Source organism: Balaenoptera ricei, chromosome 11, assembly GCF_028023285.1.
Source record: "Balaenoptera ricei isolate mBalRic1 chromosome 11, mBalRic1.hap2, whole genome shotgun sequence".
Taxonomy (NCBI): Eukaryota; Metazoa; Chordata; class Mammalia; order Artiodactyla; family Balaenopteridae; genus Balaenoptera; species Balaenoptera ricei.
In genome coordinates, this window is record NC_082649.1 from 89,421,532 (window position 1) to 89,443,067 (window position 21,536).

The 21,536-nt window shown below is 44.2% G+C and overlaps 1 protein-coding gene across 2 annotated transcripts in view; it reads right to left on the reverse strand.

Moving 5' to 3' along the window:
- The window catches only part of PDZRN3 (PDZ domain containing ring finger 3), a 244,604-nt gene that overhangs the window by 23,233 nt on the left and 199,835 nt on the right, over window positions 1–21,536 (reverse strand). For both annotated transcript variants that reach the window (XM_059940195.1, XM_059940196.1), the window contains 2 exons: window positions 4,373–4,620; window positions 1,158–1,245 (listed from right to left, as the gene is read on the reverse strand). In XM_059940195.1, the coding sequence (XP_059796178.1) occupies window positions 1,158–1,245; window positions 4,373–4,620 (336 nt within the window). The remainder of the gene's footprint in view (window positions 1–1,157; window positions 1,246–4,372; window positions 4,621–21,536) is intronic.

The following is a 21,536-nucleotide window of genomic DNA, read 5'->3' on the forward strand; positions in this document are numbered from 1 at the left end:
TTCCTTAAAAAACTAAAAATAGAATTACCATATGACCCAGCAATCCCACTACTGGGCATATACCCAGAAAGACGCATAATTCAAAAGACACATGCACCCCAATGTTCACTGCAGCACTATTTACAATAGCCAGGTCATGGAAGCAACATAAATGCTCGACAGATGAATGGATAAAGAAGATGTGGTACATATATACAATGGAATATTAGCCCTAAAAAGAAACGCAATTGGCTCATTTGTATGAGACATGGATGGACCCAGGGACTCTCATACAGAGTGAAGTAAGTCAGAAAGAGAAAAACAAATATTGTATATTAACGCATATATGTGGAATCTAGAAAATTGGTACAGATGAACCGGTCTGCAGGGCAGAAATAGAGACACAGATGAAGAGAACAAACGTATGGACACCAAGGTGGGGGAAAGCAGGGGGTGGGGGGGGGCGGGGGAGACAGTGGTGGTGGGGGATGAATTGGGAGATTGGGGTTGATATATATACACTAATATGTATAAAATAGATAACTAATAAGAACCCGCTGTATCAAAAAAATAAAATTCAAAAAAGAAAAAAAAAATTTACCTTAGTTTAAAGGAGTTGGGTTAAGTTAAAGGGAAAGAGAAAGCAAACAGTGGTTCTGGTGTATCAGATATAACAAAACAACTGTAAGGCAGAGTGGGCCACATGCGGCAGATATTGTGGGAGCTCAGTGACCCTCCAGAAATCCCATGCAAACTCTTAGAGACAGGAGCATTTTTCCAGGGAGAGACCACAGCTTCCATCAGATTCTCAAAGGTGTTAGAAAGTAAGACGCAACTAAAGAACCCACTGCTGTAAAGTTAACGAAATATCAAAGACTTACAAAGTCTACATCCTACTCCAGAAATCTAGCTCCTGAGATATTTGGTAGCTTTTTAAAGACCTCTGCTTTGTCACGATGATCATCAAAAAGCAGTGTTGTCCTATGAAGGTTATTAAATAGCCCTTCTTCTTGCAAAGCAGTGTTCCAGAGAGGCCTCAACCCACTGAACGTGGTTCTTCTAAAAGAAATCCATGAGAGGTGGACATTGCATGAGCATCCATAATCTCAGTTCATGCTGATAGGGACTTATTAGCCTTAACAATGACTATTGAAACGAGACGAGGACGTTCTTCTTACCTCCAGCTCCAGCTCCTCCCTGTCTATCTCCTGATGGACGCCTTCAATGTAGTCATTTGGATCGTAGTATTCATGGGCTGAGGGATGCCTGGGAAAAGATGAAAGATCGTTAAGGCCCTGCTTCCAGTTCTAAGTATCTGTTCCCATCCCCCCATCACAAGGCCCATCAGTGCACAGGGGCTGTTCTCAGAGGCTGAGGTTCTTACTTAGTTCACTTCTCTCTGGTTGCGTTTCCCGGCACAGTCAGGACCTCCCTCACAATATTTCCACCATCTTCTCTAAAGCCCATTTCCTCCACAAGAAGGAGTTTAGATGCAGGTTGAGGGGGAGGGATGGAGTGGGAGATTGGGGTAAACACATATAAGCTAGTATACAGAGAATGGATAAACAACAAGTTCCCACTCTATAGCACAGGGAACTAGATTCAATATCCTATGATTAAACCATAATGGAAAAGAATATAAAAAAGAATGTATATATATGTATAATGAATCACTTTGCTGTACAGCAGAAATTAACACAACATTGTAAATCAACTATACTGCAATAAAAAACTTGTTAAAAAAAAAAAAGATGCACGGTGAGAGAGGGACTGGCTTTGTGGCTTGCAGTGATCATTCCCTGGCCCACTAGTCATTGAGTCAATGTGACTAACTTTTAACTCACTCTCTAGGTGGGAGACAAACTCTTATTTACTGCTCATGGCTTCATTCTTAGATTTTATCTCTGGGGAGAAAAAAGTTTAACTTCAGGCAACACTTAAAGGCATGTGCCGGCCTCTGAGATAGGTTCAAAGGGCTGTGAAACTGCAACTGCTATGCCGTCATCTAGGACAGTCTCTTTTCAAACTTTTTTGATTGTCTCGCAATGAGAAATACATTTGACATCACCCAGTGTACACGTATACGTATGTAGAACATGTGCATACATGCACGCATATAATGCATGTGTGTAAATATGCAGACCCGCATACATACACACGCCTAGGAGAACGGAAGCTTGCAAGCTTGCATTTCTCTAGGTTAACATGTGTACAGCACAATTCACAGAGCCCACCACCTCTTTGGAAACACCACGAATGGAACCTCTAGGACCCAAGGCAGTGGGAATTATAACATGCTCAGTCAGGTCTGTGGCTCTGAAAGGTGTCAGATGCGGATGGAGAGCTTCAGCCTGATTGTTGGCTGGGGACCCAAACCTCCGCGTTCTCAAAGGTCAACAGAGCAATCAGTGGGCTCTGGTCTTCTCACCCAGGCACTTAGTTTTGAAACAACAGACCAGACATGAGCGGTCATTCAAACGAGGGCTGGCTTTCAATTTTCTGCATCCATCAGGCAAATATGCTGCCTGCACTTAAGGGGCTGTTAGTACTGAGGATGCTGCTGGAAGGCCTGGGCTTTCAAGCCTCAAGGTAACACCCCCCCGCGCCCCCCATTCAGCCCTGATGCACACTCCTGCTGTCCTCTGACCTCGCAGCCAGAACCAGGAGAGCACTGACCTCCGCACTCTTCTGACATTTCTCAAATTGCCCCTTGGGGGAAGAGTCATGTCACGTTAACTAGACTTAAGAGGAAATTAAGGGTTTAGCTTCTAAAAAGCCTGTCACTGTGACGGTTCAACATCGAGAGTCAGGAGTAGCCTTAAAGGCCTCATCAATATGAAAGGCAGTTTGGATCTAAAACATCAAACAGCTGATTTGAATGATTGTAGTCACTGAATCATCCAGTTGTTTCCTAGCAACTGGCATGTATGGAGTATTGTGGTTAAGATCTGGAAGTTGAGGTGGGACAGACCTGCCTGTCAATCCAGCTGCCAACTTACATGCAGTAGCACTGCTGAGTCTGCAGTTCCTCGTGGCACAGAAGGGACAGTCGTGAGAAATGGGTGAGATGACAGTTCTCTGCATACTGCCTTGTGCACTCTGAGTGTCAGACGGGATCGGGGGCGGGGGGGGGGGGTACTCCCTCCTCTACCTTTACATGCTGCCCACCGCCCAATTCACTTTGTCGCGCCCGGGGAATTAGCCCTGGGTTCTGATGACAGCTAACCGTCAGAACCACGGGAGGGGAGGCCAGCCTCTGTCTGGAATCTGGCAGAACAACAGGAAACGTGTGCTCACTCCAGCTACTGAGCTACTAATAGGAATCCGACAGGTATCGCTCAGAGGATTTCCCTAGGAGAGGTGCAGATGCCCTTTGAAATAAGGCATCAAGGCAATGATCTGAACCAGGAGCAAGATGGGAGGAGGGCCTCTAACGTCAGCCAGAGAGGCTAAGAAAGGGAGGGGACACCTTGTCCAGAGGTGTGCAAAGTCACATCCGAAAAGCCACCTTAAAACGGACAGCTTTTAAGCCACTTGTCCACCTGAGAAAATTTCTTGCTCTTCATTTTTGTCCCTACATATTTGACATCAATCACTAAATTAACAGTGATCACCACTATCATTTATCCAGTGCTTACCATACGCCATGCTGAGAACTTGCCACGCATTATTTCATTTAATCCTTCAACAATCCTAAGAAATGGGTACTATTATTGTCATCCCATTTTAATAGAGGGGAAATAAGGCCCAGGGAAATAAACTACCCAAGTTACACAGCTAGAGATTAGGTTTGTCCAACTCGAAGCCTCTGAACTACCTGATATCTCTGGCAGTAAGTAAGGTAAGAGGAGAGTCGTGTGTAAAGTAATTTACGTGATGTGTTGGATCACAGCTGTTATTTAATCGGTAACTGCAGTGCTTATATGAGGCATGTGTGAATTTACTCCATGGATCCAGGTTTGAAATGAGACCCAAGAAACCAGAAGGCACAACCTCCTGGGCTCTCTATACCCTCACAACTTGCTTTGTTGTCTCTTTAAAAGAACCATCAGCATTCCCTCTAGTGATAACTACCAAACCTTACCACTGCCATTTGCAGTGATTAACTTTTATTCGGAAACAACTTTTATGACATTTGTAAGTAATTTTGTTCTTCGAATATAATTTGAATAACTCCGCTCCAGGGTTATAACAAAGTAATTAATATGTCGGAGCGGTTTTGAGCAGGATTCAATTTATTACCTCTATAAACAATAAAGTGAAACGTGGGCAACTTGGAGGAAAACTGTTAAGATGTGTTCATTGTTTTCACCACATGGAAGGGAAGAAACCAACTTCTCTGTACTTCTGTACCACACTTAACACATTTAAGATTCATTATCATGTGACTTACTCCTCGGGCAAGAGATAGGGATCCAGCACAGGTGGGGTGGGCGAGGACATCTTGGTGAGGGCCATGATGTGCTCAAAGGTGATGTCCGTTTGGGTTCCCGTGTCCACCATCTGTGACTCTGACGGAGGCGTGAACATTTTGGTCCGTGGCGTTCGCCTCAACACCTGGACCACGATGGGCTCCTTAGCTGTCTTGAAGGCTTCCACAGCTTGGTCATGAGTTGCTCTGGATAAGTCTTTGCCGTTGACCTGTCGAAAAATAGTAGAGGGGGAGAGGATTATAATTAAGCAGAAGCCAGAAAGACGGTTTTTGTGTGTAAGCAGCTAAAAGGAAAACGTGCGGGTGTCCGGGGACTTCACTGCTCTGTTTCAGGTTTCCCCAGTAATGCCTGGTGGGAAGGGGGTAGGTTTGGAGGTGTGCAGATCGGGCAGGAAATCATAAATCTCACGGCAGGGAAGGCTTGGCTTCCTACTGGAGTGTCTTTAACACAATTTCATCCCCTCCTCATCTTGCCTGTGAGAGAAATGAGCAGCCTCAGGCTCACAGCCTCTATCGGGCCATACCAGCTACCTGGAAATTAATTATATTGTTCTGTTTTAATGGTGTGTATTTTCCCAGTTCCTGTCAGGTGAGATTAGTCTCCCTTTTATGGAAGCGATATGACATTTCCTTCTTAAATGAATGCCTTTGCTTTTCCTTAAAAAGTCAATGAGAATATTGAGTAAGTGATAATACAGGTCACAGGTAGATATGGCAAGTATCAAGGAGGAACTCACATGACCTGACATTTTGGCCCATGTTTGGGAAACAGCAGCTAGCTTCATTGCTGTGTCGTTTCCCACTGTGCACAGTCCTTTGCTACTGCTGCATCCTCAATGTCTACACTTACCGAGCGCCCACTGTCTACCACATGACTTAAATGAAGATGCCTCTTAACACGTCCGTCATCACAGTCATGGGAAGCTGGCAAGACCAAAAGTATGTTCATTCCCCTCCCCTTATAGCCACAAATAAACTGCATGAGATGACCTTGCTAGTTACTGATGGGTCAGAGCTTTGGATGCTGCATCCAGGATTCTTTCCAATGACAGAATCCAAACTAACTGAACACGGCTATCTTTAGAACAGCTTACACAAGAGGAAATAGAAGCCAGAACCTTATGTCTAGAAAATGAAGTTATTCCAAGCAACATGGAAGCTCGACTATTTCCTTTACCCTCCCCGTCCCATTCCCCACAGCAAAGGACTACGACATTGTGTTCCGATAGCTAGGTGATGTCTAATGATTGCACTCACACGAGAGTTATCAGGCTCTGAAATACTTTGATATCATCCCCCAAGTGCTTGGTATACTGCTTAAAGGCAAATATAAAATGATGGTATAGGAATCATATTCGGCAGAACATATGTTTGCAGAAGTTCCTTGGCTTCTCAGATCTTCTCTGGACAGCACCGCTGACAAACTCATGTCATTTATTTGTAAATGCCAAAACCAACACCGAACCTTTTCTAGTCTGGCATCGACATGCCCCACCTTAGCATCGTGTACTTCACAGCACACTGACGATTAGGTCTGTCCTCTGAGGTAGAGCACTTCGGTTTCTCTTTGCCAAGCAGAACATGAATACCGATTATGCAGCAGTTTTTCTGGTTTTTTCCCTAAGCGCTTTCACTCTGGCCCTACAGGGGCAAGAACTCTAGGTTGGAGTGCCTTGCAAACAGCTGTTGGGCTGAGGGATAGATGTCAGATTCTTCCCTTGTAATGCAGCCCAAATGAATCGCCACTGGAGATGATTAATGATTTGGATCCAGTCCACTTAAGTAATTTACTATCATCATGAGCGAGTTTGGCAGAGCAGGAACTGTGGGCTGCAAAATGACTCCGGTGCACCAGTAAATAAGTGAATGCCTGAACCGTCAAACTCTTACCATCCCTCACCCTGGACGACTGGAAACCCCAGGATTTAACACCACGGCCGTCTTCACTCTTCCTCCTTGGAGGACAGAATGAAAGGACATGAAGGAATTCTCTCTAGCTTTGCAAGCCAGTTGAGCACCTCGACCCCTTCCCTGCTCGGAGCCTAGAACTCTGAGGGCTTGGGGATGAGGTGAGGGCGGAGGACTGAAGCCCAAGTTGGAGTGCTGTGAAATTCGCTCCAAGGCCGAACTGTCTGAGTCGTATTTTCCATTAATGCGTGACACCGGGAGTCAAATCATCTACGAATTTATGATGCAATAGTAAATTTCTTCCTGGATTAAATGAATGCCGTAGACAGCACCCTGAGGAGATATTGCTTTGGCCAATGCCAGCTCGCCATGCTGGGGATGGCTTGTGCTAAAGGTAGTTCTACCCACAGTGAACTCACAGTAAGACTTTTGAATGGGTCTGCAAGTTGGCCTTTTGCCAAACGGGACTGAGCATGGGACTTTCTTCTAAGGGAGTCTTCCGATTGTGTCTTAAAAAAAAAAAAAAAAAAAAAATCTGTCCTAGGAGTCTTTACGTTTTATCCACATAATTAGGTCTTGCAAATACCTCAGCGGAAAGGTCAGCTGCCTGATAAAAAGCATCCTTCCTTGTTCCTCCTGCTTCCTCTCTGCTGAAAGAGCTTGGACTTTGTTTCCTTTCCACCAGATCAGAGAGCACTCCCTCTGGGGGAGACTTGAGATGTGGGTTTAATTGGCTTTAGCCCATTGTGGAGGTCTGGTTCCTTTTGCTTAGACATGGAGCTGGGTCTCTGAGGCCAGGTTAACACACTAAGGGATGCAGAGCAGAGAAATAGAGAATTGGGGTCTCTTGATGATTATCACTGAGCAAATGAACCGACCAAGCTTAGAACCTCTTAACCCCAAACTTCTTGTCATATCTGATAACACAATCCTTATACTTTAGGCCATTTTCACTTGTATTTTAACTCCCTGCAGCCCAAAACACCCCAATAGGTATAGGTATTGCACAGGTGTACTGTAAAGTTAGACAGGAATGTAGTTATTTGTTCCTATAGACATTCCTCTGATGTGTATAAAACAATGAGTGAAGATGCTTTTCTGATTAGGAGTATATTTTACTCAGCTTATTTTTTTATTACAGAAAAGTGATGGCAACTATTGCTTTCTTGTATAGGTGTTCTAAACCAATGCTAGAACCACTAAGCAGATGCTTAAATGGTACCTAAAAAAATTAAAGGACGGACTTGTCTGCATCAGTCTAAGCTAAGAAGATTCTCGGGGGCAAAGAGCTGCCCTGTGTCTGGGCGCACATGATTACAAACGCAGGCAAGCTTTTCCGAATCTCTCTGACTTTGGGTATTATTAAACGGCATTGATGCAACAGCACCCATAACATCCCTAGGGCCTAAGATGCAGAGAGAGAGGAGGTGGCAAATCCCAAGGGAGGCTAGGAACTTGGTCGGCGACTGTGAAGCGCCCTCTCATCCCCCACCAGACCCGCTCACGGCTGGGTCCCACAGAAAGGCAGCTCTGACCATTGAACCTGAGGGAACAATTTCAGGAGCCCGGTGCCGTGTATATGTTAATCAAACACAGCTCAAATATGCCGCTCCACAAGCCAGGCGACCCACTCCTTTCTTACGGTTCAGGGCTGCAGTGCCCAGGGGCTGAAACTGTGGAATCAGACCGGGGTTAGAATCCGGACTGTCGCTTCGGACCATTTATTTCCCTCTGAGTCTCGGTTTCCTCATGTGCAAAATAAATGTAATTATAGTGTCATGCCTCTTAGGATTATTATAAAGTTTAATGAGATAATCTACTTTACAGCCTAGCATGCACATCATAAGAATTTACTAAGATACCAGTGCTAATGGGGATCCTACCCCAGAACAGTCACATTTTCCCAGGAGACAAGAGTCCGCAAATCAAAGAAGCAAAATGCAGTCTAGTTAGGTAGTCTTAAGAGACATTTGTATACTGAGAGGCTTCTTTATTTTTCAGGGAAGTTCCCAGCCCAAACGTTCCTGAGCTACCAACATACATATTGATGTTTTCAGTCCGCAGGTTGGGGTTCTCTGGAGCGGGCAGTGCAATGGATAAATCTTACAGGACTTGACCCCTGCCACACAAGCTTCTTGACAAGGTATTTTAGGCATCATTACATTCTCCTAAAAGATGATGAGACAAGGCAGGAACTTACTCTCCTAGACAATCCATTTTTGCGGCCAAATTTGTTTGGAATTACCTTGTGCACATAACACTTATTACCCTGTCATCTTGGAATCACATCACTGAGAGACTTAGCGAGGTGATGAGCCCAGTGCACGCCGTCAGCCAACCGAGAATGACAACCTTTATTCCCGGGATTAGCATTACATGTACATTACACAAGACGGCGGTGATGATGGCTGCAATTACAGGCGCAATGTTCATCCCGTGACGTTTGGCCCAGTCAAATTAAATATCATTAACTCGCCCAATTGAGCAGATTGCTTTTAAAACAGTTTATGCAGCTCTAAAACCAAGTAAATTGAATGTTTTGGAAGAAAAAATGCTGATGGCAAACTTTATTATAAATTAAATGCTTAAGTTATTCACCTAAGGCTCTGGATGGTCCCCTGGGATGTAGGTGCAATTAGGGTGAAAATCCAATTGCTTTATCTCAGGGCAAACATCACTGCTGCAAATATGACAGGACACTAAGGAACCTTCAAGAGGTCCTTTAGCATACGATCTCCAGGGACAAGATGCTGAGGGCATGGAAGGATTCCCTCCCGGTTGCATTTAAGCCTGGGTAGCATGACTGCGGCTCTTTGCGTGAGGTGCCCATGAGTATGTTTTCCACGGTCCTGAGAACGGACGCAAAGCTGGTAGGTTTTTCCACATGGGGGTACATTTCATTGATAACCCAGCTGTCCATCTTTCACTCATTCACCAAGTATTTTCTGAGGTTACTCAGGGAGACTTGTTCCCCTCTTGGCTGATGGGATACCACTTAGAAGAATTTCTTGGGGAAAAATGAGGCCACAGGATGTGCAAGCCACTTAAGAAATGGTCACATGAAATGCATTGTGGGTAGCATTTCACCGTGGCATCTAATGAGGGGTTGGATCTGGCCGAGGAAGACAGAATCTACACACGCTGGAACGCTAATTAAGCTCACGACCTAGAAAGAGTCTTGGTTTTCACGGTCTACCTAGAAATTCCATTGGTGAAACTACTGTCATACGCTTTTTAAAATCACCTTTCAAAACAGGAGCCAGAAAGCTTTCAAAGTTCCCTACAACATAATTGTAAGCATTTCGGGGTATTTTAAGATATATTTGGAAAAGACATAGCATATTCTCTCTAAATTAGACAATACGTTTCTATTTATGGGAAGACATTTGGTTTCTGAGGATCGGCTTATCACAATCACCTCGATTTCTATTACATGTGCAAACGACCCCAGTATAAAGTGCTAATGCAGTTTTCAATTCAGCCTACTATAAATTACGCCCCGGGCTAAAACCCCACTTTTATAGGGTTCATTTAATTAAATACAGGGGCAGTGATTGCATTCTGTAAAATATCACACCTATGTTGTCAAACTAATTAAAACTTAGATTCCACTGGAAGCAATAGATGATAATAAACTACATACAGAAAAGTAAAAGGTTTCAAGCTCTGATTTAGGTTGGATTAAAAAATTTTTTTCATTCAGGAAACTCCTGTCTGCCTTAATTTATTTCGAATTTATAGTCTGCTCTGGGGCTTGATAAAGGGAAGGCCAACTTATCTAAAATAGAGGTATTATGGCAGTTAAGAAGGAATATGGGTCTTAGTGAACAAATGGTGTTCAAATTAATATGTTTCTGTGCAAAGTACTCACTTTCAAGACGGTATGAACAAGGAGACTACACTCACAGAGACCTCAGTTCCGATGTAGTAGAACTTACATCTGTATGGGTGCATTTGGTTTGCAGTAAGGACTGCAGTGAGGTTTGTCCATGGTAATTTCTAAATGTGTCCTGATGTTATTTTCCTAGGTTTGGTATTTCTTCAACGGGAAGATCCCCTCATTATATTCTGAGCGCCCTGCGTGGATGAATGTATAGCCTGGGTAATTTTCCTATTAGAGGAGTCTTCCTTCTGTCAAACTTAAGCCTATCATGTTTCAAAATGCTTTACTGTTTTTTTTTCCCCCCTAAATATAGAATATACCTGGCTACCAGCCTCCGAGTGATAAAAGAGATGACACGTCTTAAAGAAAGAGGCTAAAAATCATAGATGTACTCAGATTAAAAAGTATTAGTCCCACACTATTACAAGATGCTTTCTTCTCAGGTCAAAATCCTATCTTCATCAAGAAAATCTTGCTTATCTCCTTTTGGAAGCCTTGATTTCATCACCCCGAGATCCCATTGTGAGCGATAGGTTACAGAGGTCCGTTAAACTACAGTGTACTTGAACCATTTTGCATCTTAAAATGAACATGCATACTTTAACCTCATCTTAAAGGTGGTAATTTAAAGAAGCAGCCCAACATATTATAGGAAAGCCCAGTGGTGAGTACTTGGAAACAAGGTGTTTCTACAGCTGAATCTCTCTACAGTCTAGGTCCCTTAAGTTCTTTGAAACTCGAGTGTCTTTTCCAGGTATGTATTTAATTCTTCTGGAGGAGGGATTGGTTTCATGTTACAAGTCAGTTAAATACGGTCCTTCACATTCCAAGGGTTCAGCGCTGTTCATCCCTGGGGGATGTGCTTGCAAATGTCTTCAACCATCCCTGCCCCTCTCTTATTCCTTCTGACTCATCTGAAAAGCCCTGGCCTATCTTTCCGGCCAACCACCTGCCTCCCCGTTTCTACCTGCGGACTAGTGATGCTGGAGGACATTCCCACAAGGAGATGTCGCTGAGTCAGATGGGATCACACCCTTCACAGCTGTTTTGAGATGTGTAATTACGTAGTTATTTGATTTTCGGTCGATTGCCGATATTTTCTCATGGGGCCCTAAGTTCCACAAGGGCAAGAACTGTGTGTTTTGTTCACTATAGGACACCCGGAGCTCAACACAGCAGCTGGCATGTAGCAGCCTCGCAAATAATTTATCACCTGAGTGACCTATTCACGCGTCTGTAGACTGTCATGTTCCTCTCGCGCACGTTTGTTGGCATTTCATGGTCTTTCCTACTCTGGAAACAAAAGCATTTTCTGCTCTGATCTTATGTTCATAGCTAAGATGAACACAAACCTGATTATGTGTCCATTTTTATAACTGGCAGATTCCAAACAAGAATAAAACGTGTGTTGTATTTGGTTACATACATACATATTTCGTGAGGAGCACTTTCAATCTTAAAATGTCTCCTGTTCCATTTCTTGATACGATCAAAGTGGTATCAAGGAAAGTACCCTCTGCTCTTTTGGAGAATGAAATACATGAGGCCCAGAGAGGTCTTGGAGTGTTTGTGAAGAAACAAGGCAGCCCTAGCTAAGCTCTCCTGAAGTCCCTGGGTTCTGAACTTGCAGGTGACAAAGTGGAGCCACTGGAAGTCAAAAAGGAACCTTGATCCCCAATGGAGAGGAAAGAAACAAGAAATACCAAATTGACAGACCTCATCGAAAAATCAGAAAATGGGTAATTGCTTCTTTCTCTTTCTCGGACCATGCTCTCTCCTCCCCATCCGTACTCCCCTTTCCAGCAGCGGCGCAGACTCAACCGTGAGCAACGTGCCCAGGCCGGGAGGCGAGGAGGATGGGTGGGCTACAGGTGTGTCCACCCAGGGGAAGGGGGGCCCTTGTCTAAGTCACAGTGAAAGCCAGAAGGGTTGGCCTTGGGCCCGCTCGGCCGCCCAGCTCTGGAGTCGGGTGTAGTGGAAGCGCGCGATGGCCTGGCCTACGGGCATTTACACTTGAGTCCTGGACACATGGAGGGGACTGCTGGGTGCTCAGCTACCTCACCCCTCGCCAGGAGGGTTGTCAACAGGGGTCCTCCCTGAGTGCATCCAGGTTGAGCACTCTGAGAAAGCTCTCTGTGCGGCATCGTTCACCTTGGTACCTAATGAGTGAACAGGATACGTGAGGCCAAATGCTGGAGTCTCTGACACGTCAATCGTGATACAGCCAACAGGGGGACGGCACCCTGCTGTGCCAGACGAAGACTTGGTCTAAGCACTTTGTATACGTTAACTCACATAGTCTTCCCACGAGGGAGGTGCTACTATCATCACCATTTAACGGGGATGAAATCAAGAGGCACAGAGAGTGTTTGTGCACCTGAAGACCTTCCGCTAAGGATGCTGGTGGCTTTCACCTTGAGTTGGGAGATGCACGCTTAGTTCAGAAGGGTTCACGCTTCTTCCTACACGTCAAGTTTACTGCATTTAACCATCCATATTGGCATGATCTCCTACGGTAACAGCAAATATAGCCACACGTAGAAGGAAGAAAGCGTGGCCAGGTTTTTGCAAGCATCACAGCAAGGCCTTATGAAAACCATTTTATGTCATTTCCATCTCCTTGGTATAAACTTCATATTGGTCTCATAAATCTCTTGTACAAACTTAAATTTGTTAGTTGATTTCCTCAAAGACTAGAGGGCTGGCTAGAATAAAATTCCTACCCTCAGGTCTCTGACCATTAGAGGAAGGGACGTGTAGGAAGATTCTTCCATCAACAGAATTGTTGTCACACAGGATTTACATCAATGTTTAGTGATGTTTTATGTCACCACAGTCATTTAAGTTTCAAGTGAGGAGGGTCTTCTAACGGATACTGCATGAAGACGGGCAAGAACAGGCAGGAGTTTTACATGTGATGAGGGTCCACGGTGAAGGTTGAAAGCTCCAGCCCTAGGGCTGATTGCCTCGGCTTCAATGTAGGCTGTGTCACTTACGTGCTGTAGCACCTTGGGCAAGTTAACCTCTCGGTGCCTCAGTTTTCTTACCACTAAAATGGGTTTACAGCAGGACCTATATCATTGGGCGGTGTTAGAATTAATTAGGCTGTGCAGAGAAAGTAATTAGGGTGTATGGCCCTGCACAGAGTGAGGGCTCAATAAACTTTAGCTATCTGTTGTCCTTGCTCATTTGTAGAATTACTGGGGAACCCAACATGTGCCAGGCACTGATAAAGTGGTACCCAAGGCCCAGTAACACTGGGTAAAGAATGAACACTGTCGGGGCTCTGGGGTGAGACACACAGGGGTCTGAATCCCTGCTCCGTTTACCAGACGTGTGACTTTGGGTAAATCATTCTACCCCTGTGCCTCAGTGTCCCCAGTTGGAAATGGGGGATATTAAAGTATTTTCCTCTTAGGGTTTTGAGACAAAGATCTTAGCACAGTGCCCAATGTTAGCTGTTGTTATAACCCTACAAACCTGGACAAACTACGTACCTCTCCCTGTGCCTTATCTATAAATGGAGTTGTAAAGATTTGTTGCAAAGGGCTTAGAAGGGAGTCTGGCTCGTAGTCACCACTTTTACAGGAGACACTGGTCCACATGTGGTTCCTAAAAATTCCAGCTGTCAAATTTCAGTAAAAACTTAACTGCAAATAAATCACATAAGAATACCCATAAAACAGATTTTACGTTTCACTCATTTATGTGGAAAGAAAGCCTTTTCTGGATCCTGGCATCCATCTCAAGGATGTGATACCCTGAACTCCAAGCACTCAGTGTTTGCCCTGTGCCAGGTGCTGTGCTGAGTGCTTCACGTGGACAATTTCATCCCATTTCACAGTGAGAAGGTCAATGGTGAGGTGAGTGGTATTACCTCTGCTTTTACAGACCAGGAAATAAAAGCCCGAGGAGTGCTGGCAGCTTCCTAAAAGATGTGCCTCTCATGAGCAGTAGAGATGGGATTTGAAGAAGGCCTGCCCAACTGCAAGTGCATGCTCTAACCACTGGGCAGCACAGCTGGAGTGCTATGACCCAACCTCAGCCCTGAAGCGAAGGGAAGTGTTAACGGCTGATTATACTGACCCCAAGAAGGGATGGTGGGATGAAACTGGGATGAAACAGCGTCATCAGAAAGAGAGAGGGGTGGGCCCTAGACAAGGAACATACGCTCAAGTGGGAAGAACAAAGATCCTCGTCAAAGGAGGACATTCACTGGACATGCCTTGGTGGGGATGGGTGGGCTCCTCCACGCCGAACCAGGTGGGCTCAGTCACCTCACCTTTCCCAGGAACTCATGGTGGTGATGGTACCCCATTTAATGATACTCACTAACCCATCCCTTCCCACTTAATTGCAGAGAAGCTCAGAGCAGAGGGGCATCTATCTTTTCTCTAAATTCTTTTCTCACTAAGTTGTCTCATCAGATTTTAGCATGTCTGTCCTACGAACGTCCATGTCCCAAGGCATGTTGTGAAGCTCTGGCAACGGAACACCATTTAAAACAGTCCAATTAGGGCAAACGTAGTCTTTTGTTAAAAAAGAACATTCTTGAGCAGTAATGAAATAAGTAGCCTCAGAGTTTCTGAACCCTTTGAATCTTAAAGAGGAGTCAGGCCAAGAGAGCTAATTTTGAAAAATGCTTACTGGCCTGAATGACCTGCACTTTATTTGCTGCTTTTTAACAAGATTATGAAATTTCCTAACTATCTCTAAAGAACACGAAGGTCAGGCAACAAACCAATGAACTCCAGAAAGAAAATCAAAGCTAAAGTTGATTCACTTGAAATAGAATTTCCGGGCTCTCAAGGATTTGTGTAACCTCAACAGTGATTTGGAATCTTGTTTGTTTGTTGTCGGTTTTCTATCCAAAGAAATAACATTATGATGTGTATCACTTAGATGGAAACTAATTTTGGCTCCTGCATCACCAACTAGTTCATTTAGTGGTCTACAGATCGATTAGTAAAACGTCTGTTAAAATGACTGTGGAGGATCCTTGAAGAAAATGCCGTAAAAATTAAATGTCGTCTTAGTGGTTGAAAAAAATCAGTTGAGAAGGGCCTGGTGTCAGTATGAAAATAAAACTACCCCTGAATGTTTAGAGAAGGGCTAGTTTTTCTTCTGTCCTCATATAGAAGTAATCATTAGTTGGCTTGTCCATAATCACCTTTCTAAATAAATTATGCTGTATCTTCTCAAATACCTCCAATTTCCTAAAAAGCATTTTTAAAAGTTCCACATCAGGGGAAAACTAGAAAGCAGGGCTGGAATTCGAAATGTCCTCCAAAGACCAAAGCTACTTGATTCTTTGAACAAATAATGTCTAACACTTCTGAGTATTTTCTATGTACCATACACGAGGCTTAGGCACTGTACATTCACTTATTCATGTGCAATCAGCGCATGAATAATAAAACCCGAGAATGACTATGTGCCCAATACCCCTACTGAAACCCCAGTGCATCAGTGGGCAAAACCAGAAATGGGAGCTGCCCCGAGCAGTTCATAGTCTGGGTAAGGAGACAGATGCTAATAATCCCATAACTGAGGGAAGGAAAGAGAACCTGGCAGGGTTAAGGGGGCAGGTGTTGGGAAGAGGGGGCTCCTCTGAGGAAGAGATGTTGAGGACAAATCAGAAGAATAACCAGGATTTATGTGGAGAGGAAGAGAGGAGAGATTATTGCAGACAGAGGGAGCAGCATGTGCAAAGGCCCTGAGGCTGGACGAAACCTGGTATAAGAGGATCAGGATAGGTGGAACAGAGATGCTTATGTGATGAGACTAGAGGGGTGGGCGGGGGCAGACTATGTTGACCCTCAGAGGCTACAGATAGGACTTTGGTCCTGAGATGATTTAAGTGGGGGTGGGGGGGGGGTGGGGGGGCAGTGGAGAGGTGACAGGACTCAAAGGCTACGTGTTCAGGTTTACTTCTTAGAAACATGATCGTAGCATCTGGCTGCTGTGTGAAGAATGGACTGTTAGAGGCTAGGAACGAGGTGACTGAGTGGCGCAAGCAGACCAAAGAGATATTTGGGAAGTGGAGCCCTCCCAACCACCAGGGGAGTTCTTTCCATTTTCACAGGAAGTTGAGACTCAAGAGGGTAAGTGACTTGCCTAAGGGTTCCATAGCTATTAAACAGGAGACCAAGTTCAAGCTCCCCCGAACTACTAACTCCAAATATAGCATTCTTTGCAAAAGTAAACTACCTGTTGAGGTGTGACCATCAAGCCAAAACAAACGCAAGCTCCAAATCTCAAAACCTTTGAGCTGAATAGGGACCTAGGCAGGTCCTGGGTTTCTTGATAATTTGGATGGTTCTGCTACTGGGTTACTTCCTGCCTACAGGCTCTCTGTAATGGGCGGGGTCCTAAGTCCCTGCTCCTTCTTGGGGTGCCTTCCTCACAAGTTCACGTGGACGATGACAGCGTCCTGCCCCGACCGAAGCTCCTAGTTATTGCTGGAGACTTTGCTCCCTGAGACTCTGGAATCCTGTATCTCCACCCTTTTGCCGGAAAACCATAAGGAGGTTAGATTAGAAGAGGAAGAACGGTTTATCTTGCTGATTGATTAAAAAAGCTACTCAATCTCGAATCTCAACAATTCTGTCTGCCAAACGGGACACATACTCCCCAGCTTCAAAAAGGGGAGCTCCACCCACTTGCTCCTAAAACTCTTGTTCCTTCACGTAAACTGTCCCACATTATTGGTGTTTTAGTATTAAAAATGCACACCGTGTCCACTGACAAGAATTTTTGGATTTTTAGTTTTGACCTTTACTGGACATCAGCAGTTCAAAGTGGTATTATGATAGCTAACTGTGGGCATTTTCATTATGAAAAATTTCCTAACCTTCCCACAGGGAGAACTAAGAAGGGAAGGAAAAATTGCAGAACTGAAGCCTGCAGTTTGGCAGGAGAGCCCTCGTTTTGGCTTTGGTTTTGGTTTTGTTCTGTTTTTTTGGGACAGCCCTTGTTGCGCAAGTGTTCTCAGAGTGGGGGACATGAGTCCATATTTTATGCGAACAGAATCATTTTGCAGAGTGATGCTGCGTAACTGCGGGAGGGGTGCCATTTCACTGCTTACCTAGTTGACATAATTACAGCACAAAAGCTAACCTTGTGTCTGTCCTCAACTTTGGAAAGATTCTATAGTTTTAATTGCAAATTACTGTTCAATTTGTTAAGGAAATTCAGGTTAGAGGAGAAAATATTTGCCTCTTTTCTGCTGGGTTGAGATGTATTTCTAAATTTGAATAACATTTCCAAAAGGAAAAACACTTCATCCTACCCAGCTCACATTTCATCTGTAATACGTATGACTACTCCATTTAGGAGTGTTTACATGCAGTCATGAATCCGGACACATCTTTCCTGGATTGCCAAAACAGTCATACTTTGCTGAGACCCCTCCCTGCAACCAGAGCCCAGGAACAACTTGACATCAATAGATTGTGTAAATCCTACGTTATCTCCACTGAGATATGCAATTACCTCGTGGCTGCTGTGAGAAATTAATGCAGATTTCTGGAAATATTGGCTGTGAAAGAAGAACCAATGAAAATGAGTGGGAATAACCAACTCTGGAGACATCTACGGTGGAAGAAACAGAAACTGGGAAGATTTAGAACCTTTATGAATCAAGAATAAACTTAAGTTGGTACTTCTTTCTCAAAGATTTATAAATGTGATTTACAAATGGCACGAAAAGAATAATGATCACATTCTAGGATATTTATCACCTCTGAAATAGGAAATAAAATGACTCTGCCTCTTGACTTCACAGGCACCGAAGCGCTTAAACTACGACCACATTATAATAATTGATCCTCGCTTTTTTGGTGATTAAACTCTGGGAAAGAAGAATGGCAGAATAATTGCATATTTCAACCGCACAGAACACCTAGCACATAGGAGGCCCATGATAAGTTTGTTGATCTGAACAAAAATAAAAAATAAAATTAAAGATATTTGTAGAAAATATGAACTGGGTTAAAAGTACTAAATCACATACGCATGAGTCTTGTCATTGATAAATGCTGGGAACCAAGAAGATAAAGTAAGCAAAATATTATACTTTTTGTCAAAAGAAACCACGGGTCCTTTCTGGGCCTCAGTTTCCTCACCTGTAAATGAGGGCATTACTCTAGGTGATGATGATGACTTTTAATGTAGGATGAATCTCAGTGGCCCCTGAGGGCCTCCTTGATTATTTCTGATTACCCAACACCTGGCCTATGCCTTACAGCCTTTCTAGACACAATCCCATAATCCCCTGCTCCAACAATTCAGTCACATCCTGGGAGCAAGACCTGTGTCCCTAAATCCTTTCACATCCTCCGGATACTCACTTAAAACCTCTTGATTTCATTTTCTTGCTCTCCATTTTGGTTATATGGAAGCATCCCATCAGGGTAGCAGGTCCTTTCAGTCATCCCCCTGACTCTCAGGTCCAGCAGGGGACAGAGAGGAGACGGACCCCTTGCCTGCAGCCACCTGGAGAAACTTTGTTTAGATGACAAAACAACCCTGAGTATGTTGCAGGGAAGCGAGCCATTCTGCAATCTCTCTTCTGCTATTGGATGGTTCGAGAGCTTTAATAATGAAGCTGAAGAGGATAATCTTGTGAGAGGAAGGAGAATAAAACCGCTTGCAGGGGTGCAGGACTCTAGTCTCTAGGACGGAGAAGAACCTGCAGCGTTTTCTAAGATGATTTATTAGACATGGGTAGAACTTGCTAGAAACCTACCAGGAGCAAATCATCTGGGAAGGAATTAATGAACCAAACAAAACACTTGACAATGCAATTAGAATATGAGGAAATGTAGGGGTTTTCCAGAGAGAGAGAGAGAGAGAGAGAGAGAGAGAGAGGCAAGTGTGTGTACATGATTCTGATTATGTCATACACAAGGCCGGAAAAAGAATGGAATAATATTTTTGAAGAGTAAAGTTATCACAGGGGAGAGGGAGATGGCTGGGGTTGATATTTGCAGTTTGGATGCTTCAGTATAGTTAGCAAGTGTGCCCAGATGGGTGGAAATTCACTTGCAGCTATGTTTCAGCAAAATGGTGCGTGGGTCGGAGGAAAAGAAATAAGACCGCTGGCGGCAAAAATATGATTCCCCAACACGCGCAGCGGTAGAGGGCAGCCGTGGAAACACTGTTTCTCTTTAGTTGCTTTAGGCAACAGCAGTTTTTTTTCCCTCTGCCTTGGTTTGGGTCAGGGATTTTTCCTTTTTAAAACCTTTTCTTAGTTGAGTTAGAAACCGAGAGTCTGAAGCTCTGGAAACTTCTCTTTGACCTCATTTCATCGTGCCTGTCGGATGAGCTCACTGAAAAACAAGCTTGGCAGTGGTAACATTCGCTGTGTGTGTCCAGAGGAAACTTCTGGCTGAATACCTGTGCTAACTGCTATCCTAGGCTTTGCATACAAACTCTATCTGGGAATAATATAGGCTCCTTTTTATTGATATGAATGTATAAGTCTAAATACATATTTAAAAAAATTTTTTTAATTGAAGTATAGTTAATTTACAATGTTGTGTTAGTTTCAAGTGTATGGCAAAGTGATTCAGTTATAGATGTATGTGTGTGTATATATATATTCTTTTTCATATTCTTTTTTTAATTTTAGGCAATAATTTTTTTTTAATTGAAGTATAGGTGATTTACCTTTTCATACTCTTTTCCATTATGGTTTATTACAGGATATTGAATATAGTTCCCTGTTTTCAAAATCTACAGTTGGACAACTTATGTTCCCTCATCCCCTTCGCTAGCAGGGAGATAGTTAATGTCAAAACATTTCTTCTTTTAAATATATGTCATACAGTCACACCACCACCTACACAGCCCTTTTATTCGTTCAAAAGTGTTTTCATCGGCTGTAGCTCAACGAGTAAGTGTCAAAGTTTGCATAGCATGCTGGAAACAAAGCCCTCTCTGGATACCGAAGCATATATGGGACATGTGCACATGAAAGTAATGATACGCTTCTCCTAGAATCCAGGACTCTTTCTGCCCCAGAGCCTCTGTCTGGGGACCCGTGACTATTCACAGGTCAGGAAGCCAGCCTGGCCACCATGATTGAGTCCTAATCCCCATTACAAGTGCCCCGAGTGCTTGGTAGTGGCCACCCACAGTGCTGGTCACAGGTGTGACTTCACCTGAGAGGCAACTTGGCGACGTCTCCCTCCCTCTCTGAGTGGTGAGAATGTGAGGACCGCAACCTGTTTAGTTACCTCTGCAACCACTGCAGCATCGTCGGTGGCTGTCCCGACGGGGCACACGGCAGGCGTTCAAAAAATAACCTATTGAACAAATGACCAAATCTGAGCATTTCCTCCAAACATACAGCGTCATTCCACCTCTGCATATTATTTTGGGGAAGACCTGGCCTTACAGACATCTCTTGAAAGCCCTCTTCTCCACTGTTGCTTTAACAGAAATGACTTAGCTACAGTGGTACCCAGTGATGGCCAGAAGCTGGCCTTTCTGGATCCATTCGCGGCGCTTTACGCACTCCCCCGGAGACTCACGACCCATAACGATGATCCTCTTTGACCCAATTTTGGAGACCTGGCTGCCCCCGTCTCCTCTAGAAATGCCAGTTTTCTCCCTCGGTCCCCACAGATCGGCTTGTTTTGACAATATATAACAGTGTTCAGTGCAATATCGGGCCGTACATACACTCGAACATATCAGAGCTCACTTGCACACTCCCAACACCCTAGGAAGAGGGGGAGTTTGTATTCCTGTGCTTCAGAGGAAGAGTCTAAGGTTCAGAGAGGCTCAGAGAACTTTCCACAGCACAAAGTTACTCCACGGCACGGCCCTGAGTTTCCCCCTTTTATACATCAACTCTGAGTAAAACGAGGTCTCTGGTTTGTCTTCTCAACTAGGCCATGAATGCTGTGAGCACAGGGGTTGTTTTCAGTCTTTCTCTCAGCATGTGGCCCAGAGAACACAGTAGGCACTCAATACATGCTGTCCGTAGGACCACTAGAAGGTGACTCTCAACTGGGGTAAGCTGCAGGTGGAATCCCTCTCCTGCCTTAATCAAACAATAAGATGAACTTCCACCTGAAGGCGGTATCACACTGATAACATCATATAACCTCCAAAGCTGTAGACCTACCTCCATTTAAAAGAGGACAAAACCATGCACAGGTTCTTGGTTAAGCCTTTCTACGATGCTTTTGTAGTTGACCCATATTCCTTTGCAGTTTACCTTACACTCACTGGTGTAAGATTTAATTTCGGACCCCCTCCCCCCTTCTCCCCACAAATGTCAGCCCCACAGGGCAGGGACTTTGCTTTCCATTGCAATGCCTG